The sequence below is a fragment of the Budorcas taxicolor genome, chromosome 8 (genome assembly GCF_023091745.1).
Source record: "Budorcas taxicolor isolate Tak-1 chromosome 8, Takin1.1, whole genome shotgun sequence".
Classification (NCBI taxonomy): domain Eukaryota; kingdom Metazoa; phylum Chordata; class Mammalia; order Artiodactyla; family Bovidae; genus Budorcas; species Budorcas taxicolor.
The window spans coordinates 104,262,215-104,287,141 of record NC_068917.1 but is presented as its reverse complement, the minus strand read 5'-3'; the positions used below and the strand labels follow the sequence as shown (position 1 = coordinate 104,287,141).

At 41.2% G+C, this 24,927-nt stretch overlaps 1 protein-coding gene across 1 annotated transcript; it reads right to left on the bottom strand.

Moving 5' to 3' along the window:
* Positions 1 to 8,167: 8,167 nt before the first annotated feature.
* On the bottom strand, positions 8,168 to 24,477 carry ZNF483 (zinc finger protein 483). Its single transcript, XM_052644563.1, has 6 exons — positions 24,407 to 24,477; positions 21,860 to 22,263; positions 21,324 to 21,412; positions 18,150 to 18,276; positions 17,691 to 17,774; positions 8,168 to 9,690 (listed from the first exon to the last, which is right to left on the bottom strand). Exons 1-6 carry the CDS (start codon positions 24,475 to 24,477, stop codon positions 8,168 to 8,170), a joined length of 2,298 nt encoding a protein of 765 aa, XP_052500523.1.
* Positions 24,478 to 24,927: the final 450 nt, after the last annotated feature.

The window sequence follows — 24,927 nt, the reverse complement described above, 5'->3', positions numbered from 1 at the left end:
AAAATGCCACAAAGGACACTTTGGTAAGGAAAAGAAGCAAGCACCAGGATTTAAGGCAGGAATAGAAGGCCAACTCTCCTGTCTATGTAAATGCAGTCAAGCTTATGATCAGTCTGCCCTTAACTATGAAGCTGCTAACACCAAGTCTTGAAGGAAAAAGATAAACACCAGCTGTAATAAGAATGCTTTTTCTGGACTGGTTACATTGGTGCTTTATTCCTCAAGTCAGGAAAAACTCTTTCAATAAAGGACTGCGATTTAAAATTCTTTTTAATACTGCACAATGTCTCTGGCCACCCAGATCCCCACGAGTTCAACAACGGAAAAGTCAAAGTGGTTTACCTGCCCTCAAAACAACATCTCTAATTCAGCCCTTGGAGCAGGGTGTCATATGGATCTTTAAGGCTCATTCCACATGGTACTCTATGGAAAGGAATTTTGGCAATATGGAAGAGAACCTAGACTGAGAGGGCATCAGGACAGTCTGGAAGGATTACACCACTGAAGATGCCATCATTGTTAAAGATAAAGCTATGAAAGCCATCAAGCCGAAAACAATAAATTCCTGCAGGAGCAAACTGCTGTCCAGATGTACATGACCTCATAGAACTTACGACAGAGCCAACCAAGGAAATGATGAAAGAGACTGGGGTTATGGCAAAAAGGTGGGGGGGTGAAAGGTTTCAAGATACAATCTTGGGAAAATTTAAGAGCTAGTAGACACCACACCAGAGGAATTAACAGAAGATGACTTGATGGGAGATGGGTGTTTCTGATGGATCCAGGTACAGTCAACTGAAACCTTCTGGAAAGGATTCACTATTCTAGATGCCACTAAGAACATTTGTTATGCATGAAAATGAAAGTGTTAGTCACTCAGTTGTGTTCAACAATTTGTGATCCCCGTGGACTGTAGCCTACCTTCCAGGATCCTCTGTCTATGGAATTTTCCAGGTAAGAATACTGGAGTGGGTTGCCGTTCCCTTCTCCCGGGGATCCTGACCCAGGGATCAAACCCAGGTCTCCCGCACTGGAGGCAGATTCTTTACCATCTGAGCCACCAGGGAACCCTCATGTGATGCATGGGACGAAGCCAAAATATCAACACGAACAACAGGTGGAAGAAGTTTATTTCAACCCTCATGAGTGACCATGAGGGGCTCAAAACTTCAGTGGAGGAACTGCAGATGTGGTGGAAACAGAAGAGAACTAGAAGCAGAGATGGATCCTCAAAATGGGGCAGAATTGCTGCAATTTAAAACTTTAATGGATGAGGAGTTGCTTCTTCTGGATGAGTAAAGAAAATGGTTTCTTGAGATGGAATCTATTCCTGGTGAAGACCGTTAAAAGGACAACAAAGAATTTAGAATATCATCTATATATAAAGTTACTTGATAAAGCAGCAGCAAGGTTTGAAAGGACTGACTCCAGTTTTGAAAGCTCTAGTGTGGTGTAAAATGTTATCACACAGCACTGAGACTGAGCACTACCAAGAAACTGTTCATGAAAAGGAGAGTCAACTGATGCAGCAAACCTCAATGCTGCCTTATTTTAAGAAATTGCCCCAGCCATCCCAACTCAACAACCACTACCCTGGATCAGTCAGCACCTAAAAACAAGGCAAGACCCTCCACCAGCAAAAAGATTATGATCTGCTAAAGGCTCAGATGTATATTTTTTAGCAACAAAGTGTTTTTTAAACTGAGCACACACAATTGGTTTTTTAGACATAATGTTATCACATAATTGTCAATAATAGGCTACAGTAGAGTGTAAACATAACTTTTATATGCACCAGGAAACTAAAAACTCCTGTGAACCAATTTAGGAAATATTTGCTTTATTACAGCAGTCTGGAAATGAACCCACAATATCTCCAAGGTATGCTTGTAAACACAAAAATACAAAAATCTAGACAAATTATAATCAAACTGTCAAAACCCAAAGACAAAGAACCCTGAAAGAAGCAAGAAGAAAAACTTATTTTATAAAAAGGAACCTCAATGAAACTATCTGATTTCTTCTCAGAGACCTTGGAGACCAGAAGTGGGTGGGTTGATTTAGTTAAAGTGCATAAAGGGAAAAAAAAAAAAAAAAAACAACCCACAGTTCGTTGAGGATTTTGTATCTAGCAAATCTAGCAAGAAATAAAGGAAAATTTACTCAACTAGGGAATAGAAGGAAATTATCTCAATATAATAAAGTTCATTAATGAAAAGATCACAGCTAGCATCGTACTCAATGGTAAAAAAGAGAAACCTGTTCCTCTAACATTAGTAGTAAGACAAGGATACCTACTTTAGCCACTTCTTCTCAACACAGTAATTGAGTCCTAGCCACAGCAATCAAGCAAAATAAAGAAATAAAAACCATCCAACTTAGGAAGAAAGAAATAATATCTCTTTTCACAGATGACGTGATCCTATATGTGGAAAACTCTAAACATCACACAGACACACAAACACACACACACAAAAATTGTTAGAACTAATAAGCAAATACAGCCAAAGTGATAGAATATAAAACCAAAATTTACAAATAAGTTGCATTTCTATACAGTGACTGAAAAATCCAGAAAGGAAATTAAGAAAACAGTTCCATTTACACTATCATTAAAAAGAATAAAATACTACGGAATGAACTTAAACAAGGAAGTAAAAGACTTGTATACTGGAAACTACAAAACACTGCTGAAAGAACAGTTGACACAAATAAATGGAAATACATCTCATATTTATGGGCCTGAAGACTTAGTATGTTAAAATATTTATACTATCCCAAGTGATTTTTTACTGAAACAAGGGAAACCACCCACAAATTCATATGGAATCTTTACCCCCAAATAGCCAAAATTATTTTAAGAAAGAAGAAAAATGCTAGAGGTTTTTTCACATGTCCTAATTGCAAAGTGTATGACAAAGCTCCAGTAACTAAAACAGTATGGTACCGGCATAAAGACATACAGACCAATGGAATAGAGAGCCCAGAAATGCACTAGTACTTACGGCCAAATGATTTTCAACAGGGGTACAAAGACTACACAATGTAGAAACAAATGGTGCTTGGAAAACCAAATACCTAAAGACAAAAGGATGAAGATGGACCCTTATTTTATACCACACACAAAAATTAACTCAAAATGGATTAACGATCTAAACATAAGATCTGAAACTATAAAAGTCCTAAAAGAAAATACAGGGGGAAAATTTCACAACACTGGGTCTAGCAATGATTTCTCGGATATGACACCAAAAGCACAAGCAATTTAAGCAAGAACAGTCAAATGGACTGTATCCAACCTACAAAACTTCGGCACAGCAAAGAAAACAATGAAAACAATGAAAGAGTGGAACAGGAAATGAAATTTTTCATTTAAAAAATGGGCAAAGGACTTGAACAGACATGTCTCTAAAGAAGACATACAAATGTCTAACAGGAATATAAGAAGATGTTCAACATCACCAATCATCAGAGAAATGCAAATCTAAACTCTAAGATACCATCTCACAACCATCAGGATGGCCACTATCAAAAATACAGAAAATAGTTAAGTGTTGCAAGGATGTGGATAAACAGGAACCCTTTAAGCACTGTTGCTAAGAGTGTGAAATGGGTGCAACTGCAATAGAAAACAGCAGGGAAGTTCCTTAAATAATTAAAAATAGAACTATCATGATTTAGCAATCTTGCTTCTGTATATAAAGAGAAGGCTGGAAATAGATATACCTGCACACCCATGTTCACTGCAGCATTATTCACAAGTCAAAGAGGTAGAAGCAACTTAAATGTGTACTGAGGGATGAATGGATAAATAAAACGTGGCATATACATACAATGGAAAATTACTCATCCTTAAAAAAGGAAGGAAATCCTGTCATACACTAAGACATGGATGAACCATCCAGTAATTCCATATCTCAAACAATATGCAGGGACTCAAACAATATTTGCAAACCACTGTTCATAGCAGTGTTAATTACAGCCAAAAGATGGCAATAACCTTAAATGACCACTGAAAGATGAATGCATAAGCAAACAATGTGGTCTATTTACAAAAGAATACTATTTAGCATTAAAATAATGAAAAAATGAAATTCTGGCACATGCTATAATATGAACCTTAAAAAGATGCTAAGTGAAACAAGTCAGACACGGAAGGACAGTATTGAATGATTTCTTTTATACGAAGTGTTTGCTGCTAAGTCACTTCAGTCATGTCCGACTCTGTGCGACCCCATAGATGGCAGCCCACCAGGCTCCCCCGTCCCTGGGATTCCCCAAGCAAAAACACTGGAGTGGGCTGCCATTTCCTTCTCCAATGTATGAAAGTGAAAAGTGAAAGTGAAGTCGCTCAGTCGTGTCCGACTCTTGGCGACCCCATGGACTGCAGCCTACCAGGCTCCTCCGTCTATGGGATTTTCCAGGCAAGAGTACTGGAGTGGGGTGCCATTGCCTTCTCCAATACGAAGGGTTTAGAATAGTCAAATTCATAGACAGAAAGTAGAATGGTACTTACCAAGGGCTTGGGGGAGGGGAGAATGAGGAGTTACTGGTTAACGAGTGAATTTCAGTTAGGGACGATGGAAAAGTTCTAGAGATGTATGGTGGGGATGCGTGAGAAAGAACATGAACATATTTAATGCCATTAAATTATACATCTCAGAAGAGTTAAAATGGCCAATTTTATGTTATATATATTTTACCACATTACAAAAAAATTCTAAAATAAGTAAATAAAAGTGAATTCATTGACAAGAGAAGCCTTGTCTTTTCCTGAGACTACAAAGAAATTTCTTCAATAGAAACTCATAAAGAGGAAACATTTTAAAATGCCAGCTCTTCATTTTAAAGTAAAATGGGTAACAGATAAAGAGCATAACACAGGTTAATAAAAAAAATTCTATAAGGAATCAAAAGACGTTTAAAACCTTTTGACTGTTTGATATAACTCCAAAATGAATTTAAGTATTTAGATAATAGGCCAGATTAAATATCCTTAGGCAATCTTATATAAGCAATTACTGAAACCAAGCTTTTGATAAAAGCTGTACAGGAGGATTGGAGGTTGCCCTGTGGCTAGTACATGGTATTTAGAAAGCTCATACTAGATAAAGGACTTACTGTAGAATAAAAAGATCTATACGTTAATAATAACTTAATTTTTTAAGTGGGCAACATATTTCACCAAAGAAGGTACATGAACAGCTAATGAACATATGAAAAGATCCTCAATACCATTAGCCCCAAAGAGATACCACTTCAATCACCATATTAGCTATAATAAAATGTTTTAAAAAGATGAACAATTAACAAGGGTTGGTGAGGATATAACCTCATCAAGAACCCTCACACACTAAAGTCCAGAATTTAAAATAATGCAGTCACTTTGGAAAACAACTTGGCAACTTCTTAAAATAGTTAAAACAAAAATTTACCATATAATCCAGCAACTCAGGCATCTAAGAAAAGTGAAAACATTATGTCCACACAAAGACTTGCATGCTAATGTTCAGAGCAGCATTATTTTTCACAGCCCCAAATGGGAAACAACCCACATGTCCTTCAACTGGTGAAATGTACAAAATATGGCACATCCATCCAATCAGCTATTATTTGACAATAAAAAGGATTAAAATACTGATATGCTACAATACACATGAATTTAGAAAATAACACGAATGAACTTAGATACAAGTTAATGAACAACTAAAAAAGACCACATACGATTACATGTATATAAAATGTTCAGAAAAGGCAACTCTACAGAGACAGAGAGTAGACTGGTTAGTGGTTACCTGGGATCAGGGTGGGAATGGGATTACTGCAAATGGGTGTGAGGGATCTTATTAAGGTGCTAAAATGTTCTAAAAACAGACTGTGTTGCCAACTGTACAGTTCACTGAATTTGTTAAAACTCACTGAATTATACACTTGAATGACTTCCACAATATGTAATTTATATCTCAATAAAACTATAAAAAAAACCAAAAAACAGGTTTATGTTCCAGACTCCCAACTGGTACAGATATAAAGCATCCTCTTACGGATGTTGGGGAAAGTAACAAGTAAACATCCTGGAACAAGCCTCTTCTCAAGATTTTTACATATTTAATTCTCTCTATAGATTGTATCTTTCCAGAAAAGAAATCAGGATTTTCATCTTTTCACAAAAAAATTTCAACCGGGGTGAATAACTCTGATAAGCCATATTCCTTCCATGTCTAGAATGTCTCTGGCTGGTCCATTTAGAAGTAACTATACAGACCAATTTATCACTCAGCAATAGTTGAGCTACCCTGGGGAAGGAGACAAGGAAGAAACCAAAACCATTATCCAGAGGTAGCACTGCAAACTAAACCCATTAAATCCCAGCAAATATTGCTGAATCTCAGATGACCATTAAGCATGTCTTCACTTCCATAACCTGAAAGTTTACCCATTTCGTTCTTAAGAGCTGCCTCAAATTTCAACTTTAGGAACTCTGTACCATGTGGTCATTGGGGCTGCTTCAGGATCCTACAACTTGAGACCCAAATCTGACTGACCCAGGATTTTCAGTTCCTTTTTCACAGTTAAAGATTATCATTCAGATTCCACCACTAATATTTTTAAGGAATAACACACTAACATCTATTCCTTTCAAGTCTGATTTCATAAAGGAAAACTTGATTGAAAATTTATTCTGTATCATTTTTACATTCTTTTCCTGAATTTTACTACAAAATCTCTTTAGGTTTTAGGACAGGTAATCTCCAGGTGGTAGGGGATCATAATATCAGCTTCTTACAGGGGGCAAGTCAGGTTAGATGAATGACAGAACTTTGCAAGAATAGATTCCCCCTCTAAAGGTGGCAGCCGATACCCAAAACCAGTTGACTACCCCACAGAAATATGGGTCCATTGTTGTCAGCCCAGTAACTTTTCAAGACAAATTTCTTTTTGGTATGAAATTTCCTAATTTTTAAATGGTGACAACTACTTACACATGTGCACACACACACACCATGCAGACCAACTAAGACATATCAAAGGGCCCAATCTTAGCTTGTGACCTTTGCCACACAAAAATGTTTACACTCTGATTACAGGAAACTGTACTTACTATAGACAAACTTTTAAAAATAGAACTCTATCTTGCAAAAGACAATCCATCCAAAATAGCTGTTTTCAGTACCCATTTCCCAATCCCCTCCCAGTCCCTTGTCTGTTTTCCTAGGACAGTTACACTCTCACGGCTGAGACAGCCTGGAATATGCCATTTAATTTCCCAGTCCTCAGGGCCAACATCCAGAGCAAACACGGGGGTTGGGGTGCTTTGTCCAATCAAGACATTTCCTGATGGCAAACTTGTTTGACCTCTACTGACTTGATCCATGCATAGCTTTTGAGCAGTTCCAGCATCAAATATTTTAAAAGCATACTGCATTCTCACTATGCCAGAAGTTCAGTAGTTTAAATGAGTTATTTTCTATTACACTAGAGAAACTGGAAATGCCAATGAATCAAAAATGTTTTAACTTATTACCACAGCTTCAGAGGTTATCAGAGGTAGAAAAAGAAGGAAGAGAGGGAGGGAGGGAGTGAAAGAAACCTTAGAAATAATTAGTCCCACTCCTTCATTTTACCAGTAAAGAAATGAAAATTCAGAAAGGTCAAATGATTTATCCAAGGTTATACAGTGAGTTAGTTGGCAAACTGGGACAGAACTCAAGTTACCTGACTGCAGTAAGGTCCTCTTTCTGTAACACTACATGGCAGTAGAAGGGGAAGCTAGGAGAGAAAGAAGTCTGAAAAAAAACAGGTTAGTAAGGTGGGTCCCCTGTACCCCTCCCCTGATTTTTATATTCACATTTGGCCTTTTAGGATTATTTCAACATGCTAGTTTCCCCTCTTTCCACAGACTTTACCAACGCTTTGTCACTCTCTACCAAAAGTTGACATCCTTGCAAAGAAGGGTAAATGACAAAACGATACTTTTCCTAGCTGCCAGCCCACCAAAGCTGCAGCTACTAATCAATGCTGTGGCAGTATACACCCCAGGTTTTTAATAAGGGACCACTGTGACTAAATTTCCTACTAATCAATGCAGTGGTAGTTTACACCCTAGGTTTTTAATGAGGGAGAACTGTGTAAACCCACATCCCGTACCTTACTATATTTCCAAGAATTATTCTGCAGAGTGAAATCCCCGATGCCTGATGAGGCCAGAATTACTTTTGAATGTTTTCTCGCACTCATTGCATTCATACTCCCTCCTTCCAGTATGAATTTTCAGGTGTTCTACAAGGATTGAGCTCCGGCTAAAGGTTGCCCCACAGTAGTTACATTCATAGGGTTTCTCTCCAGTATGAATCCGATGATGTTCATTGAGAGACGAACTCTGACTGAAGGATTTTCCACAGTCCTTACATTTATAAGGCTTGACACCCGTGTGAATTCTCTGATGACGGCTGAGGAGTGAATGGGTAGGGAAGGCTTTCTCACACTGGGTACACTTGTAGGGTTTTTCTCCCGAATGAAGCCTCTGATGATAAATTACAGATGTAAAATGGCTAAAAGTCATCCCACAATCATTACACAAATATGGTTTTTCTCCAGTGTGAATCCTCTGATGTCGGGTAAGGCAAGAATTCTGTCTGAAGGCTTTCCCACACTCACCACATTTATAGGGTTTCTCTCCAGTATGAATTCTCTGATGTTTGGAAAGGGATGAGCTGTGACTAAAGGATTTTCCACAGTTGTTACATGTGTAGGGTTTTTCTCCAGTGTGAATTCGCTGATGCTGAATAAGAGATGAACTGTCACTGAAGGGCCTCCCACAGTCTTTACATTTATAGGGTTTTTCACCAGTGTGAACTCTCTGATGTTTAATGAGGTGGGCGCTTAGGGTAAAAGATTTCCCACAGTCATCACACTTGAAGGGCTTCTCTCCACTGTGAGTTCGGTGGTGTGGTGTGAGAGATGAGCTGTCACTGAAGGCTTTTCCACACTCATTGCACATGTAGGGTTTCTCCCCAGTGTGAATTCTCCTATGCTTGGTGAGTGAGGCGCTATAGCCAAAGGCTTTTCCACATTTGCTGCATTTATGGGTTCCTTCTCCAGTCTCAGTTCCCTCGTCTTTATCTATGGATGTATCTTGACCTAAATCTTTCAAACATTTTTCACACGTAGAGGAGTTTTTCTTACTGAGGGATGAGCTTTGAGTAAAGGCTACTCCACAGTTACTACACTTCTGAGACTTCTCCCCCCCACGGCTTTTCTGATGTTTCTGATGTTCAGTCCGAGAAGAAGAGTGACTTAAAGCTTTTCTGCCTTCGTTACATTTCCTTGGCTTTTCACCACTGTGTTCTTTGCGGTTTGGAACAAGGTCTGAATGAAAACTGAAGGGTTTCTTGCCTTCATTGTACCTCCGAGATTTCTTCCTTAAGTAGACTCTCAGATGTTTAATTAGATCGGAAGGTGGTTTGAAGCTACTTCCAAAGGGACTCCTTTCTGGGTCAAATTCTTCACCCTTACTGCCTCTCCCATGAGTTTTCTTCTGTGTGATTTGTCCTTGTGAATGTTCCCTATTGCTACAACCATCCTCGAATCTGCCATAATGTTTCCAGGATTCTCCCACAGAGTCACAATCGCTACTCATTAGATACCTTTCTATTATTTTATCCAAAGTCGATTCTTCCATAAGAACATCTTGACTTCCACCAGATTCCTTCAATCCACCACCAAGTTCACACTCTGAAAGAAATAACAAACAGAGTATTTCTTGTTTGCAATAAAGAAAGCTACTGCATTTGGGACTAGGAACAGAGACAACAGAAACTGTAAGAAACAGGGCCTGGAAAAATTTTCAGAGTCTCATAAAGTAGTGAAGGGAAAAGTGACATGGGGAAACTGAGGGAACTGAGAGTTTAGGAAATATACTGAGGAAGATGATAGGTTTGTGCTTTATAGTTAGAGATCCAAGTTCTCACCCTTGTTTCAAATTTCTGTAATAGGTTCAAACTTACTCTCCTTACATCAATTTATTCTCTTTCCAAATAGTAATATGATAGTGCAAGTGTTTACTGAATAATTACCAAATGCCAGAAAGTGAAGAGGAACTAAAAAGCCTCTTGATCAAAGTGAGAGGAGAGTGAAAAAGTTGGCTTAAAGCTCAACATTCAGAAAACTAAGATCATGGCATCCGGTCCCATCACTTCATGGGAAATAGATGGGGAAACAGTGTCAGACTTTATTTTTGGGGGCTCCAAAATCACTGCAGATGGTGACTGCAAACATGAAATTAAAAGACGCTTACTCCTTAGAAGAAAAGTTATGACCAACCTAGATAGCATATTCAAAAGCAGAGACATTACTTTGCCAACAAAGGTCCATCTAGTCAAGGCTATGGTTTTTCCTGTGGTCATGTATGGATGTGAGAGTTGGACTGTGAAGAAGGCTGAGCGCCGAAGAATTGATGATTTTGAACTGTGGTGTTGGAGAAGACTCTTGAGAGTCCCTTGGACTGCAAGGAGATCCAACCAGTCCATTCTGAAGGAGATCAACGCTGGGATTTCTTTGGAAAGAATGATGCTAAAGCTGAAGCTCCATTACTTTGGCCACCTCATCTGAAGAGTTGACTCACTGGAAAAAGACTGTGATGCTGGGAGGGATTGGGGGCAGGAGGAGAAGGGGATGACAGAGGATGAGATGGCTGGATGGCATCACTGACTCGATGGACGTGAGTCTGAGTGAACTCCGGGAGTTGGTGATGGACAGGGAGGCCTGGCGTGCTGCGATTCATGGGGTTGCAAAGAGTCGGACACGACTGAGCGACTGAACTGAACTGAACCAAATGCCAGGTCCCATACCAAGGAATTTACTTGAATGTCACTTAATTTTCACAATAACCCTATGAAGTAGGATCTGTCATAATCCCTGGTTTATAGATATGGCAACTAATCACACAGAGTGAATATAATTCACTTACCCAAGGTCACATGTAAGTGCTAGAGCCACCCAGACTGACATAAAAGCCCACTCTTTTGATCCCATCCCTATACCACACTGCCTCTCCTCAAAGCAGCCTAATACCACTAAGTTTATAGACAATGTTAACCACATCACAAACATGCACCACCACCTATGTTAGATTTTCAAAGGTTACCACCCATCTGGCCCTACCAACCTTGTTGTTTAGTTCCTAAGTTGTGTCTAACTCTTTTGCATCCCATGGACTATGCTCCTCTGTCCATGGGATTTTCCAGGCAAGAATAATGAAGTGGGTTTCCATTTCCTTCTCCAGGGGATCTTCTCAATCCAGGAACCAAACTTGCATCTCCTGAATTGGCAGACGGATTCCTTACCACTGAGCCACCAGGCCCCTACCAACCTTGCAGATACTCTAACCAAGCATCTATTTATTGTCCATGACAGGACTGCATTCTCAGTCCTGTTTTCTCAGTCTTAATGCTTCAGACTGCCTAGAATTCAACTCTGGTGCACCTTCACTATCACAAATATAAAAATCTGGTAAGGCCTAGGGTTCAAGTCCCAGAGTCTCTAATGCCATACTCTCAAGGTCTGTGCCCCTCTCTGAATCTTCAGTTCAGTTCAGTTGCTCAGTTGTATCTGACTCTTTGTGACCCCTGAACTGCAGCACAAAAGGCTTCCCTATCCATCACCAACTCCCAAAGCTTGCTCCAACTCATGTCCACAGAGTTGGTGATGTCATCTAACCACCTCATCCTCTGTTGTCCCCTTCTCCTCCTGTCTTCAATCTTTCCGAGCATCAGCGTCTTTTTCAAATGAGTCAGTTCTTTGCATCAGGTGGCCAAAGTATTGGAGTTTCAGCTTCTGCATCAGCCCTTTCAATGAGTATTCAGGACTGATTTCCTTTAGGATGGACTGGTTGGATCTCCTTGCAGTCCAAGGGACTCTCCAGAGTGTTCTCCAACACCACAGTCCAAAAGCATCAATTCCTCAGTGGTCAGCTTTATGGCCCAACTCTCACATCCATATATGACTACTGGACAAACCAAAGCTTTGACTATACAGACCTTTGTCAGTAAGTAATGTCTCTGCTTTTTAATACGTTGTCATAGCTTTTCTTTCAAGGAGCAAGCATCTTTTAATTTCATGGCTGCAGTCACCATCTGCAATGATTTTGGAGCCCAAGAAAATAAGGTCTGAATCTTGAATTCCTTTATTAATTCCTTTATTTATCATTCAGCTTGGCTCTTTTTTATGTTTTCTTTCATCATGGCTCTTAATCATGAGCTTACAGTATCACTTTCATAAGATTGATTTTTAACCAGACAACTATAAAATACAAAACGCTGGACAGCTCTGAAGACTTCATGGGGACTTCCCTCTATGGTCTCAGTTGCTGACATGCCATCCAGACTAAGGAAGATCTGGAAAATTAAGGGCCACATGAACCACAGGCACAGCAAACACTGGAAACCTCCTGGAGGCCAGGGTAACACTGGTGGCATGTGTTACCACAGGATCAATTTTGACAAATATCACCCAGGTAATGTTGGGCTTCCCTGGTGGCTTAGATAGTAAAGAATCTGCCTGCAATGTGGGAGACCCAGGTTTGATCCCTGAGCTGGGAAGACCACCTAGAGAAGGAAATGGCTACCCACTTCAGTATTCTTGCCAGGAGAATTCCATGGACAGAGGAGTCTGGTGGGCTACAGTCTATGGGGTAGCAAAGAGTCAGACACAACTAAAGGACAAATGTTACACTACCCTAATTTTGGGAAAGTTGGTATGAGGCATTACCACTTAGCAAGGAACCAGAGCTTTTGCCCAAATGTCAACCTGGATAAACTATGGACCTGAGTGAGTGAGTTGATATGAAAAATAGGAGTTGCTTCTCTCATGATGTGGTACACTGGGGCTACTATATTGAGTTCTGGGGAAGAGAAAGCTCCCAAAACAGCCCATCCCACTGAAGGCCAAATTCTTTAGCAGAAGAGCTGAGGAGAAGATTAAGGGTGCTGTCCTGGTAGCTTGATGCTACATGGATGGAGGTTCATTAAGTGCTAACGAGTGCTTTTCAAAAAAATAAAGACAATAAAATAAAAAATCCTATTACCTGGAAGTTAGCCATTATTAAAAATTCTGATTTTTTCTAGAAATTTTCTACATATTTTAGGATAGAAAATCTATGTGTATAATATGTAGTTACTTTTTTCATAATTCTTTCCCATCTCATTGGTTAATTCTTCATATAGATAATTTTTATGAGTTATATAATAATCCATCATATCAATGTTAATTATTTATGTATGGAATGTTTATCAAATGATTAATATTTCCTCATAAGTCAGTCATAAAAGTGACTGAACCGATGGGTAGAAAAGTTCTATCACCAGACAATACATTATTAAAAGTACTTGATTACTCATCGCTGGTCAAATGCTTTTTCTCTAAACCTTTGCAAATTTGATTCATAACAAATAGTGTTTTTTAAATGTAACTTACATTGCTGACCAGTGACTTGGAACGTTTTTTTCATGTTCATAGCTATTTAAAGTTTCTTTCTTTCAGTTACTCTGGTCAGCTATCTGTTGAAGTTCTTAGCTTATTTTTTCTAACAGACTCAACAGTTCCTTACTGATCTGCATGAGCTTTTTATAAATCATGGCTATTGATTATGGCTTTGTCTGTCAAAAACTTTTTCACCAGTAAGTTATAACTGACTTTTAATCCGGTCCCATCACATCATGGCAAATAGATGGGGAAACAGTGGAAACAGTGGTTGACTTTTATTTTGGGGGGCTCCAAAATCACTGCAGATGGTGACTGCAGCCATGAAATTAAGACACTTACTCCTTAGAAGGAAAGTTATGACCAACCTAGACAGCATATTAAAAAGCAGAGACATTACTTTGTCAACAAAGGTCTGTCTAGTCAAGGCTATGGTTTTTCCAGTAGTCATGTATGGATGTGAGAGTTGGACTGTGAAGAAAGCTGAGTGTCGAAGAATTGATGCTTTTGAACTGTGTTGGAGAAGACTCTTTGAAAAGAGTCCCTTGGACTGCAAGGAGATCCAACCAGTCCATCCTAAGGGAAATCAGTCCTGGGTGTTCACTGGAAGGACTGATGGTGAAGCTGAAACTCCAATACTTTGGCCACCTGATGCGAAGGGGTGACTCACTAGAAAAGATGAGACCTGATGCTGGGAAGAGATTGAGAGCAGGAGGAGAAGGGGACAACAGAGGATGAGATGGTTGTATGGCATCACCGACTCAGTGGACATTAGTTTGAGTAAACTCTGGGAGTTGGTGATGGACAGGGAGGTCTGGCATGCAGTTCATGGGATTGCAAAGAGACGTGACTGAGTGACTGAACTGAACTGAAATAACTACACATCTAAATGATACTTCTTTTACATAAGCAGCTTGGGAGGAGAGGCATGTATTTATACCAATGCTGCTAAATTTTACTCAGAACAGTTTTAGATTCCGTTTTCAAAACTACTCTACCAGATGTTACTTAAACATAGGAAGACAACTGCTTTCCTTTATTCATGTAATTACACTGTAAATAGCCAAGAGGTTGACTTAAATGCAGGGCTAATTGTGGAGAGGGTACTGTCAGTCTATGAGCCCAACGACCCCAGCAGGTACACGGCTCTGGCCCAAGGTCTGGTCCTGGAGGCCCAGGGCACCCCCTGCACCTGGGACTGTGGTTGGCATCTCCCCAACAACAAGATGGCTTCTAGGGATGACATCTAAGTCTCCATCTTCTTCCTGTAAGGGCCAGGCAGTTACTCCTGAGGGGTTCAGCCCTAAACCTCCCTCTACTATCCCAGTTTCTCCATGCATATGTCTCCCCCAACCCAAATTCTAAAGCTGTTTTCCTGACCTTCTTTACTGGCAATTTAACTGAAGAAGGGGGGGCTTCTCTGATAGCTGAGTTGGTAAAGAATCTGCCGGCAATGCAGGAGACCCTAGTTCTATTCCTGGGTCGGGCAGATCTGCTGGAGAAAGGATAGGCCACCCACTCCAGTATTCCTGGGCCTCCCTTGTGGTTCAGCTGATAAAAGTATCCACCTGCAATGTGGGAGACCTGGGTTCGATCCCTGGGCTGGAAAGATCCCCTGGGGAAGAGAAAGGCTACCCACTCCAGTATTCTGGCCTGGAGAATTCCATGGATGTACAGTCCATGGGCTCTCAGAGTTGGACACGACTGAGCAACTTTCACTTTCATTGTGACTGAAGAAGGGGTGCCAGTTAGATCCAAAATTACAGCTCATGGCAAATAAAAAAAAAAAGGAAGATGGACTAGAGAAAAGTGTTGAAGAAGGCTCTTGAGAGTCCCTTGGACTGCAAGGAGATAAAACCAATCAATCCAAAAGGAAATAAACCCTAAATATTCATTGGAAGGACTGATGCTGAAGCTCCAATATTTTGGCCACCTGATGCAAAGAGCCAACTCATTGGAAAAGACCCTGATGCTGGGGAAGATTAAAGGCAGGAGGAAAAGAGGAGGACAGGGGATGAGATGGTTGGATGAAAAGATATGAGTGTGAGCAAGCTCCAAGAGATGGTGAAGGACAGAGAAGTTTGGCATGCTGCAGTCCGCGGGGTAGGAGAATCAGACAGGAATGAGCAACTGAACAACAAAAAGCAAAGTAAATTACTGTTTTTTCTTAAACTAAAGTATTGATATATAGTGAAAGTGTAAGCATTACTCACTCAGTTGTGTCCTACTCTGAGACCCCACGGACTGTAGCCCACCAAGCTTCTTTGTCCATGGAATTCTCCAGGCAAAAATACTGGAGTGGGTAGATTCCCTCCTCGAGGGGATCTTCCTGATGCTAGGATCATACCTGGGTCCCCTGCATTGTAGGTGTAGATTCTTTACTGTCTGAGCCACTGATGTATAAATAATCATTTATTGTAATTTTTAAAAATCTAGTGAAGATTCATTATTAACGTTTAAGAAAGAGAAGAATAAAGAAAAAATGTAATTCCTCAAAGATAACCAGTATTAACATGCTGCTGCTGCTGCTGGTAAGTCGCATCAGTCGTGTCCGACTCTGTGCGACCCCATAGATGGCAGTCCACCAGACTCCCCTGTCCCTGGGATTCTCCAGGCAAGAACACTGGAGTGGGTTGCCATTTCCTTCTCCAATGCATGAAAGTGAAAAGTAAAAGTAAAGTGGCTCAGTTGTGTCCGACTCTTAGCGACCCCATGGACTGCAGCCCACCAGGCTCCTCTGTCCATGGGATTTCCCAGGTAAGAGTACTGGAGTGGGGTGCCATTGCCTTCTCCAAGTATTAACATGAATGCTCTCCAAATGTTAATAGTAAAAACCCGTATCTATACATTTAGACATACATATATATGTATGTTTTTTTCTTAACAAAACTGGATTATAGTAAACATGCTGTCCACTGGATGAATTCCTACTTATTCTTCAAGATTCAATTGTTAATTATCCCCTTGCTCCTATGTTTTCCCATTGCTCCTTATACATGCCATCATTATAGTGTCAGTTCAGTTCAGTTCAGTCGCTCAGTCACGTCTGACTCTTTGCAACCCCATGAATCGCAGCACGCCAGGCCTCCCTGTCCATCACCATCTCCCGGAGTTCACTCAGACTCACATCCATCGAGTCCATGATGCTATCCAGCCATCTCATCCTTGGTCGTCCCCTTCTCCTCCTGACCCCAATCCCTCCCAGCATCACAGTCTTTTCCAATGAGTCAACTCTTCGCATGAGGTGGCCAAAGTACTAGAGCTTCAGCTTTAGCATCATTCTTTCCAAAGAAATCCCAGCGTTGATCTCCCTCAGAATGGACTGGTTGGATCTCCTTGCAGTCCAAGGGACTCTCAAGAGTCTTCTCCAACACCACAGTTCAAAAGCATCAATTCTTTGGCACTCAGCCTTCTTCACAGTCCAACCCTCACATCCACACGTGACCACAGGAAAAACCATAGCCTTGACTAGACGGACCTTAGTCGGCAAAGTAATGTCTCTGCTTTTGAATATACTATCTAGGTTGGTCATAACTTTTTTCCAAGGAGTAAGCGTCTTTTAATTTCATGGCTGCAGTCACCATCATTATAGTGTACATCCCATTATAAACACATTTTGTCCTGATTTCTGTATCTATAGCATCCACGGAAATTTGCCCTTCAAATCTCCTCTGGGGCACTTGATAGCCCCTGTTGATGCTCACTGACTCCACCACAGCATCACACCAAGGCCACTTCACTAGAGGTGCTCCCAGTCAATGACAAGAACGGCAATTACACTTGGGCCCATTTCTGTGAGGCATACGACTCTGCTAGATGACTTTGTCAGGGAGGTTCATTTTTGGCTTTACTAAAATCTTCTCAACCTGCACTTCAATCTAAGACTCTTCCGACTCAGCCTTCCTTCCTTCCCTCTCCTGTCACAGGTATCAGACCTGCATCACCTTCATAGCAATCCCAGCCTCTTCCAGTCCCTGGAATTATTCCCCTCAGTAAGTCTCTGATGGGGCCAATCTTGGCATCCTTCTCAGAGGACCCAAACTGAGTGTCTCTCCTATTAAAATGAATATTCCAGGAAGGCAAGGCAGAAATTTTCATCATCTATATTAGCACGTAGTCCACCCAACATTTCACAACCTCTTTCAAATGACTTGGTAGGCAACTGTTTCAATGTCCTTCTCTACTTTTCACCAACTCACCTGGTCTACAGCCTTTGGAGACTTCTTTTTGCAGCAGCCGTGGTAGTCCAGCCCACTTCAGCTGGGAAACCAAATCTAACTTGGAAACTGGAAAGCCTGTTCAGAGAAAATAGAAAATGTCTTTTTTTTTTGTCTAAAACAAAGACATTCCAACATTCATAGCCTTTAGTTCTTCAGGGAAGAGAAGAAGTTGTCAAAAGTAGACTTCAGCACTGCAATTTGAGGAGAAAATTGGGCAAGGTATGGCCTTGATGGCAGCAAAATGGTGCTCAACATTTTCAGTTCAATGGAGCCAAGATACTTTTTTTTTTAGAAAACACTATATAAAAGTACATTTTTAGGACCCATTTTAAGGTTTAGGCATATGACTCCCATAAACTCAGCTAAAACCTTTAATAGCACTTATCTTCCAATGTTAGCGGACAAAAAGATACTCAGTTTAGACACTAAATCATGAAGAGGTGTCTTTACCCAGAAATTCTAGGTTCCTATAGTTCTCCAGCAGCACTTCCTTATATATCTCCTTCTGAGAAGGTTCCAGTTTCCTCCACTCTCCTCTGGAAAAGGTGACAGCCACATCTTTGAGTGTCATGGATTCCTAGAACACCAAAGACAGCCTGTGTGCATTGTGTTTCTCCCAAACAGATCCTAAGAATTCAGAAAAGTAATAGATGTGATGGTTTTCAAGTCTTTAAGAATTTGCAAGCAAACTACAAGGTAGCTATTATACGACCATAACAAGTGATATAGAACAAGATTATGATACAATCCCCTCCTTTTCCATTCAGTCCTTGGTGTGAAATGCTATACAAGGATTCTCTGGAATGACTAACATTGATCAAATTTGCCCTAACATGCTGATTTCTAGAATTAACAGAAAATATTAAATGAAGAACACAAATTACATTTCCCAGTCCCAAAATCTGCAGAATCAATATAAGTTCTATAAGCTTTAAACATGAAAAAGTAACATCACTGACTACATTCCAAATTATAATTTCCAGTTGATTCTGAAAAGTTGTTGCTGAATGAAACGACACCAGGATTCTTGGCCTCTGGAAAGAATTCAAACCAGGGCCAGAGATGAGGCCTGATCGCTCAGAGCTTTTGTGTAATAAAGTTTTATTAAAGTATAAAGGAGACAGAAAAAGCTTCTGACATAGGCATCAGAAGGGGGCAGAAAGAGTACCCCCCTGCTAGTCTTCAGCTGGATGTTATATAATCACTGCTGCTGCTGCTGCTAAGTTGCTTCAGTCGTGTCCAACTCTGTGCGACCCCATAGATGGCCTCCTACCAGGCTCCTCTGTCCCTGGGATTCTCCAGGCAAGAACATTGGAGTGGGTTGCCATTTCCTTCTCCAATGCTAGCAGTCTGTTAATGAAAGAAAGGAATGTCTTAAAACTCAGAATGGCACCAGGCCCCTTATCCATAAGATGCATTTTGGGATAATGTTGGCACCAGATGATTCATCCTGGCCCATTAAACGATTGACTTTAATGTTGCAGAAGGGTAGATTACCATACAAATAGTTTCATTTACATAGATTGGGGGAACAATATCTGAGTATAACTTACTGGTCAAGTAGGTTCTGAGCCATTAGGTAGAAGTGACTTAAGACAGAGTCTGGGGTAAATGTATAGTACATTAACATAGCTTAAGACAAACATTTTCATAAGAAAAATGCATTGGTTAACTCAAGGTTTGAAAATAGTTAACTTCAAGTGAAACCAGGTGTCATTATGGCAACACAGTATTTTAAGAGAAACCTCCTTTTAAATTTGTATAGAGAAGGAAAAAAATATCACCAGTTTGTTTCCTCCTTCCTCTTATGAGAGATAAAACTGCCTGACACTTGCACCCTATTTCCTCCATTTGGAGACCCCTGGCCTTCCTGCCTGTTACCCTCTCAATTCTAAGTAGCAATTACTTTCTCACAGTCAAACAAGGATCTGTGTTCAATAACATACACTTACAATTACTTTAAATTATAAACAAGCACAATTAATCGTTACAATACACTTTTCATAGCATCCTCTATAGCAAGACATTTTGAGAGGCAGTACCGCAGAGTGGCTATTAGCACTGGTAGTAGCTTTCCTGTGGCTGCTGTAACAAATTACCATAACTCTGGTGGTTTAAGAAAACAGAAATTTATTTTCCCGAAGTCTGGAGACCAGAAGTCTGAAATCCAGATGTTGGTGGAACTGGGCCCTCTGAGGGAGAATCCATTCCTTGCCTCTTCCAGGTTCCTTAGTTGCCAGCATTCCATGGTGTTCCTTGGTTTGCAGCCTTATCATTCCAATCTTCACATCGCTTTCTCCTGTTCCTGTGTTCAAACTCTAAGTACACTTTAATGTCACTGAGGGCCCACCCACACAATCCAGAATAACGTCCTCATATGACCAATCCTTATTTTATCACATCTGCAAAGACCTCTCCTCCAGGTAAAGTAACATTCTCAGGTTCCAGAGACAAGGAAGTGGATGTACATCAGGGAGATATGTCCCTGATACATGTCTACTCAGAGCCATTACCTGGTAATCAGAGCTATTACCAGGCTACTGCTGCTACTGCTAAGTCACTTCAGTCGTGTCTGACTCTGTGCGACCCCATAGACAGCAGCCTACCAGGCCCCCCTGTCCTTGGGATTCTCCAGGCAAGAACACTGGAGTGGGTTGCCATTTCCTCCTCCAATGCATGAAAGTGAAAAGTGAAAGTGAAGTCGCTCAGTCGTGTCCGACTCTTGGCAACCCCATGGACTGCAGCCTACCAGGCTCCTCCGCCCATGGGATTTTCCAGGCAAGAGTACTGGAGTCGGGTGCCATTGCCTTCTCTGACCAGGCTACTAGGGCACTATTATTTACCACTGTGAGTAAGAATTTTTCTTCCTGAAAATTATTGGTATATAGAAAACATTGATTTGTAATCAGCTACTTTTCTCAGCCACTAAATGGGTTTCAGTACATGTTCAGTTGATTCTCTGAGGTTTTCCAAAAAGACTACATTATCTGTAAATAATATACATCTTCTTCCATATCCATACTTACCTCACTTGTTTCTTATCACACTGGATTGGCTAAAATATTCAGAAAATACTCATTAATATAGTAAGGTGAGACATCCTCATCTTTTTAATGGTATTGTGAGGACTGCTTTTTATTTTGCAACACTATCCAGATGTGTTTTTTGGTCATGTTCAGGAAATATAATTCTATTTCCACCTGACCAGTCTTATGAAGAATAATTGCTGGATTTTAGTAAATAACTTTGAGCTTATTAGAGTCAGACTTATGACCAATTCTGATAACTGAAGTAAAATAGCATTTGAAGAATGAGCCCTAAGAATGTGAAGACTGAGAGGAAAAGGAGATGGTCTGAATTAGTCTAGTGTCTTTACAACACCCAGGAAGAGCTCAGTGAGCATTTACTTAAAAATGAAAGGTCTGTAGCCATATATGTTAATATATATTAAGTAGACTTACTGTGGTGGTCATTTCACAATATACACAAATATCAAACCATTACATTATATACCTGAAACTAACACAATGCTGGGTGTCACCTAGACCTCAATTTAAAAATTAACTTAAGAATGAAAATTTATGGTTTAAAAAAAAGAATGAAAACCAGTGAAAGGAAGCTTACCTGGGACTCAGTATTTGGAAGAATAGAAACAGTTTTATCTTCTTCAGGGTTCTCCTCTTGGGAAATAACAGAATCTTGAGAGACTGGTTCTAGGAAGGGGAGAAAAACAATTCAGCCTTTCAAATGGGCTCCTCAGACTAAAATTATTATATTTGTCACTCTGGAGAAAAAGATCAGATTAAACAAAGAAAAAGTTTTCCCTATACTCTTAAAACACAGAGGACAGCCACACATACATTTTCATACTGAAACCCAAGCTTTCCCCTACTACCCTCTAAAATATTCTTTCAATTCTTAGGCTCACAAAATCTGATTTCCTTCATTCCATATACCCACTACTTTAATGTATTTACTTTTCATAATAATCTTTATGAGATGTATTACGGTGGAACATCGTATGTGTAGTATCATATGGTAATTTGCTTCTTTCATTTTGCACAAAAGTCACTTACTGAATGAAAACACTCTTTTGGGGAGTTTACTGTCATATCTTGAGATGATCTCCCCCACTTCCCCCCTTTACCTATTAATCTCACCTTCCTTTTCTTCAAGCACTTGGGTCAAATCCTCTACTAGGGTCACCACTTCCTCACTACTCTCAGGATGTTGTGATTTGACCCAAATCCTGATCTCCCCAGGCAAGATGGTCAGGAACTGCTCAAACACCAAAAGCTCTAGAATCTGTTCTTTCGTGTGGATGTCTGGTCTCAGCCACTGAACGCAAAGCTCCCATAGCTGATTCAGAGTTTTTCTGGGTCCAGCCTCTTCAGAGTAACAAAACCACCTGAACCTCTGTCTGAAAGACTCTGGGTCAGCAGTGTCTCTTTTCATGAGAGCTTCTGGATTCCCGGGAGTCTCCATCCTAAGGACTTTGTTCTGTTCACTTGAGACCAGAGTGTGAGGATCTGGGGAGACAGCTGTCATCTTGTTTAGGCTACTCCTGCTTGCAGTATGTATCACCAACAGAAATCCAGTCTCCTTTTAGACTCTGAATGTCAGCACAGTCCACCAACAGGCACTCTCCAGCAAAATACCAAGTGTTCCAAGGATCCACTTTATGGTCCTGCAGAAACCATCAGGAAACGTAAGAGATAAAGTAAGTGAAACAAATTGTGAATCCTAAAAAACATTGTTCTTTGGTTCTGTTACACACACACACACACACACACACACACACACACACACACGTTCTCAGAGGCGTAGAACTGCCCTGCCTGACTACTATATTAAAAGAATGATTTTCTCTGTTACATGAAAAGCTGAGAAGTTACTTGAGGGTAAATAAAGGTGTGTACCTTCCAAGAAAACAGTTTCTTCAGATACTCATCAGCTAAACATATCAGAAAAGGCTCACTGCTATAAGAGGCTCCAAACTGACTCCACTCCTGCCCTCTCTTGGTGAATGGCCACACAGTTCCCCACCAGTTGTTCAACTCAAAAACCTGATTTATATTTGACTCTCAAATTTCTCACACAATCAATAACCAAGTTCTGGCGGCTTTATTTCCTAAGAACCTCTCCATTCTCTCCTACTGAAATTACCTAAGAACAGCCTCATTCAATTTCAGTCTTACACTGAAGCCTAAGGATTTCTTCTAATATGCAAAATACGGTCTTGTAATTCCCCAACTGTCTCAACACAAAATTCAAACGCAAAAGTCACACATGATGATCTTGAAACCCTGTCCTCATGACCTCACCTTCAGCTGCAGCTGCCCCAGATGGACACTGCAGCCATAAAGAGGTATCTCTCCATTTCCAGCAACTCTACCCCCTTCTGCCTTTGCACTAGTCATTCATTCCCTCCCCTTGGAATGCTGCCATTTTTTCCTCTACCAAACTTGCTCCTTCTTTAAAACCCGACTCCACTGCCACCTCTTGTATGAGGCTTTCTCTGATCCCCAAGTACTCTTCTGCGCAGTCTGCCCTGTGTGGCATGCATTCTCATTCCACAAATAACTGACCATCTACAACGATCTGGAACCAGGGACTATGGATTCAGACGTGAACGGGTCAGACGGGACCCCCACCCTCACAAAGCACTCAAGAAATGACAACAGTCTTGGATGTCTTAGATGGGCTACACTGCGACAAGTGAGGACACTCTCCTCCAGCTACAACGTCAATTAATTACCCACCTCCGAGGGGCACAGAGTGCCGCGCACACTATGCATGACGTCATTTATTCCTCTGCCAAATATTAAGCGCCCACCACGTACCTAGAGCCGCTCTGGACACCTGGGACTCTGCAGTGGCTAAGACACTCGTTCCGATCTCCAAGAGTTTACGGTAAAGGCTCCGTGAAAATATGACGCAGGCAGAAGGAAGTTCTCAAAAGAGGAGGGGGGGAGGGATTTGCCCCACGGGGTGCGTTTGGCAACGTCTGAAGACGTTTTGGTTATCACGACTGGAGAGGAGGGATGCTGCTGCTACCTAATGAGTGGAGCCGGGGATGCTGCTAAACATTCCGCAATACTCGGTACAGCCCCCCTTACCCTCAAGCACACACAATAACTTTTCCCGCCCAAAATACCAAAGTAGCGAAGTTGCAAGACCGTGGGCTCAGGGAAGGGATGGAGGAAAGCTCCATCCAGGAGCGTGCTTATCTCCGGCAGAAGCTGCAATGTTGGGAGTGCACAGCGAGACTGCCCTCGGCCCCCACCCCGCCCCAGGTACGCCCTCAGAACTGGCAACCTGGCCTCGGCCCCCAAACTAGAGGCCAGGGGCAACCGCTACCTGCGTCAAGACCCGCAGCCAGGACCAACGCCACCGCAATGAGCTTCTAGAAACTGGTCCTGCAGGAGCTGCGCGCGCAAGGCGGCGGGGAGCTGAATGCGCCTGCGCAGGGGCGCAGAACTACGATTCCCGGGATGCGCTTGTCCAGCTTTGCGAAAGGTCTGTGGTTTCCATAGGCTCCCACCCCGGCCTGTTGCGCATGGTCTTTGGGAAGTGCTGGTGGTCTCAGCTGTGGAATTATTGCTGCGCCAGAGGCCTAAAGGCCTAGAGTCATCTCAGGTTTTCAGATCTATGATGTTCTGTTTCCTTGGTAACCTCAAAGCATCCTTCCCCTCTTCCTTCCTCACCCTTCCCTGAAATCCAGGCTGCAAAACCCCCACCGCAGAAGCATATTAGCAACGCATTCAATACAAGTCATAGTGCCGCAACTTGAATTAAATGTCAAACGTATTACTTTTACACCTGCCACCATGATTGTCCAATCCGCCATCATGCCTCGCCTGGATTATTGCAATGGCGTCTTGATTTCACTTTTCTTCTTTTGTCTCTTCACATTGCAACCAGAGAGACGCTTAAAATACGAAAACAGCTTATGAACTTCCTCTGCTGAAAACCCTGAAAATGTTTCCCATTTCACCCAGGGTAGAAATTCTAATTTTTACAGTGACCTACAAGGCTGATGGAATCTGGCCACTGATAAACTCCCTGACCTCTTCCTCTACTTGTGTGTTGTCACAGTGACCGTCTGGCTATCCCTCTCCCTCCAACCAGCCTGGTACTTACGGCTGACTTGCCACCTGCCTAGATATCTTGTATGGCTCATGTTCTCACCCTTTCATATGTTCTCAATGAAGCCTTGGGTCAGGAA